Source organism: Fundulus heteroclitus, chromosome 3 (genome assembly GCF_011125445.2).
Source record: "Fundulus heteroclitus isolate FHET01 chromosome 3, MU-UCD_Fhet_4.1, whole genome shotgun sequence".
In the NCBI taxonomy this organism is placed as follows: Eukaryota; Metazoa; Chordata; class Actinopteri; order Cyprinodontiformes; family Fundulidae; genus Fundulus; species Fundulus heteroclitus.
In genome coordinates this window covers 27886001-27893585 of record NC_046363.1, presented here as the reverse complement: position 1 = coordinate 27893585, position 7585 = coordinate 27886001, and the positions used below count along the sequence as shown (strand labels likewise).

Below are 7585 nucleotides of genomic sequence, written 5' to 3'. Positions count from 1 at the left end.
CACACAGTTTGTTTTGCACTTGGATCTCATCTGACCACATGAGATGCAGTGTTCCCTGCATGGCTTGTCTCAAGCTTTGAATAGGATTTCGTATGGCTTTCTTTCATCAATGCCTCATTTTGCGCCTGTTTTCCATAACTGATAAAGTGCTCGACTGATATTTGTTCTCTTCATAGATTATCCCACCTGAGCTGTAGATCTCTGCAGCTCCTGCAGAGCTACTATGTCCCTCTTGGCTTCTTCTCTGAATATTAACCCTGTGCAAAGCTTGAGAATTCAAAGACGTTGCTGTTTATGATGAAGATTGAGTGCATGAAAGATTACAGAGATTCACGTAGGATTATTTTATTAAAACAGTTTCACCAGAGGCGTTTGTAAGCAAGACAAAGGACCTGTTCAGATCTTACATTCTTCTTATGTAATTAATTCATCAGGACAATCAAAAACACTCCGATATATACATAAAACATTAAAAGTGAAACCTCAGTGAAGGATATTTACAGACATGTATGTAAAAAGCAGCACCTTATTCCTTTGAACTATCTACAAAACAGAATCTGAAGCTCATCTCTCTCCTCTTCCTTCTCTGAGCAGCTCCTCCTCCACTCCTCCTCTTTTTCTTACTTTCTTGGCCTCCTTAGCAGCCTCCTCTTCCCTCCTCTGCTCCTCTCTTGCTGTCTCCATGAGCCACGGCCCTCCCAGGTAGCTCAGGATCTCCTCCGGGCTCGCTCTGTGTTTGGGATCAGGGTGAAGGAGCTCCTTCAAAAGAGTCATCACTAGCGGGCTGAGGCCCTCGAACTGTGAGGGAGGAGGGTTGCTCCTTTGCTTTTGCTCCATGATTCGGTAACTGTCAACCTCCTCCTCAACATGTCCCGTTTTGTCCTCCTTTTCTGCCTCACGGTCAAACCACTGCTTGAATTTACGGTAGCCGGGCGCATCGTGCGTGCTCTCCTCCCAGGGGAAGCAGCCGGTCAGCAGGCAGTAGATGAGCACACCGAGGGCCCAGCTGTCAATACTGGGCTGCACGCTTATCCAGATGTCCTCAATCTCCTCCATGCCCTCCTCGTCCTCGATCCCCTCCTTCAGCCTCCTCTCCATCTCTTTCTCGGCCTTCTTGGCAGGCTCCACCTCAGGGGTGCAGAAGGGAGATTCGTACCACACGCCTCGGACCGTGGTGCCGACAGCCCGGGTGAGGCCGAAGTCGCCCAGTTTGACCCATCGACAGGAGCTGTCACACAGGAAGATGTTCTCGGGCTTGATGTCGCGGTGGACGAAGCCCAGGGAGTGGAGGTGAGTGACGGCGCCGCTCAGCTGGGACATCACCCGCTGGACGCAGTCCTCATTTACCCCGACCTGAAGCAGACAGAATGTCCTGATCAAAGCATCTAGAAACTAGTCGTTTAATTCATACTTTTTTTTTTTAAATAACTTGATAAAAAAAAGCGCCTTTTGAAAACAACAACCTTTGGTCTGATGTGATATGCTAATAAGCTATAAGCGGATTACATCGTTAACAGAAACAAAGATTTGAACACCAGACTCTGTGTAATGGGGTCGTTGATATAAATATACTTTTTCGTAACATTCAAATATTGAAGATGATTGTGTAGGTTTATTATTTAGAATATTTTAAATTTAATTTTCACAAATAAATCTTTAGGTAAATGAGATTTTCTATTAATCATGTTGCTTATGGGTACATAAGCAACATGATTAATAGAACTCGAACGAGAACTCGAACTCAGCAGACCCTCTATGAGGGTCTGCTGAGTTCGAGGAGTTCCTCGTCTTTTGCAAACACTACAAAGGTTATTATTCAGCTGTTTGTAGATTTGGTAAAGGTCACATTTCATGATAATAATTTTGGATTTTAAAATGTTTTTGCTGAAGCTAGATAGAACTCGCTTGATATCTTTATTTTGAATTATATTAAACATGTTATTTTGAATGTAACTTTAACTTTCTTTGTCAACCGTAACAAAAGTGTTTTTCATGGGTTTCCTTGATATACTGCAAGGAATAACTTCAGTCTATTTATTTTTAATACATTCCTTTCCTTCAAAGGGGGAGTTCAGGGTTTGTAAAGTGAGGGACCGTTAAAAAGTTACAAGTAGTTTATAGCTCACTTGCAGTGAATAACAGTTTTAGCGTCTTCATTTAGTATAAATCCATATTAGTTGGTCCCAGAGGCTGAATCTAACAGCCAGTCTGAGCAGGGCCAAGATCGAAACACATTTCTACAACCTTAAAACAACTCCAATCTCAAAAAGATCATAATGGTTCATTAACAGTATATCAGCAATGTCCAAAGGGCCATTTTTCAGTCCTTAAGATGATTTTGTGTAGCCTGGGACTGACAGTGCAGTCGCAGGCTACCCTATTGGACAGTGCTTATTTATTTTTGCTTCTCCAAGGTTGAGATTTCCACCAACACAAGATTTTGACTGAAATGAGACCTTTCAAAAAAAAAAGATCCAGGAAAACCAAGGTCTTCTTAAAATGGAATGGAAAACACAAAGTATTTGTACATTTTGTTGACTACATTTTTTGCTTTCCTCTTGATTTCATAGTAATAGAACCACAAACATAACATGCTATTTACTCAATAGCAGATTTGGGCACACCCATTCATTAGACTTGACTAAATGCTGCAAGCTTATTTCAAAATGAGTGACCAAGTTCATCCTTGTTGCTGAGAAAAGACTAAAACTATTTTTTTACACCAAGAAAATGGAAAACAAACTGAGCCTCAAAACTGTTGGAAGATCTGAATGGCTTTCTTTTAAAACGGTAAAACTGTAGGGCCCTTTTCAGTTTTTAAATCAAGACTATTCTGTCCATTTTAGTTAAACATTTGGTTTGTTGTTTGGCAGATGAGAAAAAACCCTCCTAATCTGTGGTCACGGTTGCATTGGGTGTTATTGACTGAGAAAATGATGACTGAACAATCATCAGTCACCAATGATCATCCCGTGGGAAACATGTATGGAAAAAGGCTGTTCCATATAAAGGTAAATACAGAAAAGCAAAGAAAAATGTTGCTGTTTAAGTAAGTAAGTTACTGACATTGAACTGAATTTTGCTTTTTTTTTGGTTTTCTCTACATATTTTGGGATCTGATAATTACTCCATCAGATTTTACACATTCTGCTTTTCCAATTCTGTTGTTGGCAACAGAGAAACATTATTTTCACCCCTGCACCCCAGATGTCTTTGAACATAACGGTCCAATATCAGCGTGAAGGATCATAAGATCTCAGCCGCATAAACCAGGATGAGACTTTTGAGAGTGGAGTCATTATAACATTCTTGGTCTGAGCCGTGTTCCTGACAAGCTTTACGTTTTAGTTTGAACTAAAATTAGGTGTTTCTTTACTTCTTTTTTTAGTTGTTTGTACAAAACATAGATCCTCATCCTAACGGGTGCAGTTTTTGTCGAAGCTCTTCAAGCATCGCCTTGCTGAGATTCAAACCTACGTCACGGCGACGGTTGCTGACGCTCTTGGAAATCCCTGCTGTGTCTCAGACTCACCTAATGCAGGGCGCACTTGGTCTTATCAGTTCTCCGCTGTGTTACTGGCAGAGGCACAAACACAGAAATAGGTGTACTGCGGGGCTGTTATTAAGCTCGTCTCAAGTTTTTACTGGTAGAATAAAGAGCTCAGATCGAGTGGATCAGCAGAGAAACAGCTAATGTCCACCATAACCCCCACAGACGCCTGCAGCGTCGACACGTCTGTCATGCAGATGTCGTTAAACAGATTGATTGTCCAGTTGCACTGCAAAAACGGATCTAAAAATAAGTAAAATGTTCTTAAAGTTAGTGTATTTATCCTTGATTTGAGCAGGTAAATAGGATTATCTGCCAATGGAATGAGTATTTTGACCCCTAAAATAAGATAATTAGACATCCTGCACTTGAAATAAGATGATTGAGATGAATTGTTCCTATTTTAAGTGCAAAAATCTTATTCCATTGGCAAATCATCTTATTTACCTGCTCAAATCAAGGACAAATACACAAATTTTAAGAACATTTTACTTATTTCTAGTTCTGTTTTTGCAGTGTGGGATCAGTTGCACAGGCTGTATGGACTTTTTTTTGGAGCCACATTTGAAGCAGCAACAAAAGGGAGATTCTAGGCTTGAAACTGACCTCCGATACGACAACGCTGTAGAGATCCCCGTACAGACAGGCTTGCTGGGCGAAAACATAGTAGGACGGCGTGGAGAAGAAGATGCCGAGGGCCCTCGTCAGAGACGGATGGGTGCAGTAAAGGAGGGAGAGGTTGTACTCCCGCAGGAAAGAGGTGAGCGCGGTGGACTTCCGAGGGAAGAACTTCAGAGCCATGGGAGTTCCTGATGGGAATCGAAGCAACATTGGAGGTTTTGAGTTGAAGTGGACGATTTAAAACCTGTCATCATTCATGCGCCGCAAGTGCTGTCCATCACTGACACGGTTAACAAATTTAATCCCCTGTTGGAGCGACTTTGTTTCGCGGCTTTACTCCAGCTGCTGCAACCCTATCCCGCAGAATGCATCGGAGCCCTTCATTACAGTAACAGAAGCACTAAAGGTTAAACGAAGCCCTGCAAAAGCTGACCGCACACATTTAGTGTCTTAATTAGAGGAGGAAAAATAACTTTACACTCCCGGCCGCAGTCGTGGCCCACGCCTTCCAGTCGAGCACTGACCTCTTTTCCTGTGCAGGGCCAGCATGACCTTTCCATACGATCCCTCTCCCAGGAGTTTCAGCACCTGGAAGTGCTTCGACACCTTCAGACTGGGCAGGGACTGCGCTGACAGGAAACATAGCTCGTCGAGTTCCTTAGCTGCCTCCGCCTGGACGGTCGCATGCAAACAGGAACACAAATCCAGATTCTGTGTCAGTGCTGTGAGCGTCGGGGTTTGATTCTGTAGCATCCGAGGAAATTAGACCCGTGGTTTGACCGGCATGTGATGATAGAAAAGTTAAGAAAAATGAAGTGTGATTCTAAGGCTGCACATTCTATGGGAGTAACGTGAACCTGCAACGTGACAAGACCTGGAAAACATGGGTCTCATGTATCTTCTTAATTGCAATTTTGAATTTTGATTAATTTCTTTGGTTGCAGGTTTGTTCTGGTAGCTGGAAAAAAAAAGATCCTCAGTTAGCATTTGGCAGAGGTTAGTGGAACATATTGTGTTATTTATCACTTTTGACTAATCTGCCTTGATCTTCCCTGATGTTTACAGTAGACAAGACTAATTCCTGACATGTCTGATTGGGACAATCAGGCCATTTGGCTCTGTCATTCAGCCTCTGTTCCCATCATCACACTTTGTCTCATGAAGTCACATCCCCAATGATTTCTTTTGAAGTAGAGCCCAACATGAACCGGCACACTATGAAGGGTGTCAACAGCTTCGACATCCAGCTTAGCACAAAAGACGAGGCGATCAAAGGTGGATGGCATATTTTTACTTGTGACCTTTCACTTGTTGTGTAACCAAGCGACAAATCTCAAGTAAACTGTTGCCTATATAGCTGTAGAATGGATGATTATCACCCCGGTATCATTCAGTGAATCTGGTTTTAGCTTTATCAGATCAATGAGGGTGGCTGGATTAGAAGATCAGATGATACAGGGTGATGCTGAAGGTTTACATCATATGTTCATATTTTCTGGGGAACAATCCGACTTGCTGTGGACTGCAGAAGTGTCAGTTCTAGACACTTTTCCATATTTTGTCTCATTAGAACTGCTAGTTGGGGTTTTATGTTAACAGAAACTAGTATGACTAGGGCATTTATAAGTTGAGTTTTACAAACAGAAATTTGAAAGCGTATATTTGCATTCGCCCCCTTTGCACTTTTACCCCCAAATAGCCTAAATAGACTTTAAGCAGTCATCTTGTTAGTAAACCAGGATGATACCTGTGCTTTGAGGTTAAATGGAGAGTGTGTGTGTGAGAGCATTAATTTTCAAGTCTTTCTGGAGATTTTCCATTGGATTTAGGTCTGGACTTTGACTGTTCTAGTGCGTGCATCTGCTTCTTGTCTAAGCCATTTAATCGAACTTCTAGCTGCATTTCCAGGGTTCTTGTCCTGCTGGAAGATGAACATCTCTACCTGTCTCAAGTGTTTTTCTTCCTGTATTTAGCTTCAGCCATCTTCCCATCGACTCTTACTGGCTACCCTGCCCTTGAATTTTTATTAATTTATTTGGTTGTAGGTTTGTTCTGGTAGCTGGAAAAAGATCCTCAATGAGCATTTGGGCAAAATGTGGAAAAGTTCAAGGATTGTGAAATCTTCTGCAAGAAACCATTCATCGTTTTTTTTTTGTAAAAAAAAATAAACAGGATCAGGTGTACAGTTTCGTCCGGTTTGAGAGAGGTGCTCAACGCTAATATTACCATGATATGATCAATTGTGCCAAGAATCATGCGTGTTCTGAAAGTTTCATTAGATCTTGGAGAACTCACAAGGTGATAAAAACAACAGTTTTATTAGTCTGGGTTAAAAAAAGGAACATGTAAACTTGATATATGCACTGAACCGTAAACAAGAAGATGATCAAACTGAGGTGTATTCTTGAATACAGATCAAGTTTAGATTAAATTCATCAAACTGGGAACAGAAGGTGCTGTCTGCTCGTCACATTGGTCACGTCCTCTCTTTCCCGCGTGACAAGAAAAAACAAAGTTATTCTGCTGCGTTTTGGTCATTTTGAAGCAGATCACTCTTACATTTGCTGACATGCTTTGTTATCTGAGTCAGTACAGAATCACCATTAAGTTTTAGTTCAGCTGTGTTCAATAGCTACTAAGTGATTATTTATCTGTAATCTTTTTCAACAATCAACAAGTGCTGAAAGGTTTTATTACTGTTCCTGATGGAGCTAACTCTTTAAACATAGTCGAAGGAAGTACTAAACAGCATCCAGCCTCTAGACAGGTGGATCATTAAACTTCTGCTTCACACACTTGTTGAACAGGTACCAATCAGTGAGCGTATGCAAAAGCTTTGTGTTATCTTAAGTGTGTAGTTGCAAAACCACACATTTGACAGGACATTTAAAGCACTCTGCACATGCACACTAATACATTTACATGCAAAATTCTCAATCTTTTCGTACTAGTATCATCTTCCAAGGGGCTCGTGTATTTTGAAATTGACAGAAAAGAACTTACCGTCATTTTTTTTCTTTTTTAATTCTACCGGAGGATCTCTGTTCAGTTTGTCTTCAGTTTGTCATCATCAAATCGATACTTATCTAACGTCTCTATTCAAAGCTAGGGATGTGGAGCACAACTGCTGCCGAGCTGACTTTTAAACTGGAATTAAACTTTATATTTTAGGCTTTGCTCCGGTGATCCTGGCAGCTGCCTAGCAGAAACGCTCTTCGGTGTTTATGGAAACCCAGGCATTGGCTGTGTGCATCTCCCCAGGGGACATACAGACTAAACTCTCTCTCTCTCTCTCTCACTCTCTCTCTCTCCCTTCCCACTCCTGTGCCAAGCCCCCCTCCCATGCGATCTCTGGTCTGTTATTCTGGCAAACATGCGTGAACTAGTTACAAGGTATTCGAAAGCTCTCCCTCA

General features: G+C 41.7%; 1 protein-coding gene across 1 annotated transcript; it reads right to left on the bottom strand.

The window, feature by feature from the left end:
* Window positions 1-329: 329 nt before the first annotated feature.
* Window positions 330-7453, bottom strand: sbk3 (SH3 domain binding kinase family, member 3). The gene is made up of 4 exons (XM_012875148.3): window positions 7175-7453; window positions 4696-4843; window positions 4157-4359; window positions 330-1353 (listed from the first exon to the last, which is right to left on the bottom strand). The coding sequence occupies exons 1-4, from the start codon at window positions 7178-7180 to the stop codon at window positions 565-567; spliced, it is 1146 nt and encodes a 381-aa protein (XP_012730602.2). The 5' UTR covers window positions 7181-7453; the 3' UTR covers window positions 330-564.
* Window positions 7454-7585: the final 132 nt, after the last annotated feature.

What these genes read in the sequence shown, in the direction of transcription:
- sbk3 (XM_012875148.3), bottom strand. An exon ending in GGCCCTGCACAGGAAAAGAG is followed by an intron (nt 4,360 to 4,695) that starts GTCAGTGCTCGA and finishes GATTCCCATCAG; the next exon opens with GAACTCCCATGGCTCTGAAG. An exon ending in ACAGCGTTGTCGTATCGGAG is followed by an intron (nt 1,354 to 4,156) that starts GTCAGTTTCAAG and finishes TGTCTGCTTCAG; the next exon opens with GTCGGGGTAAATGAGGACTG.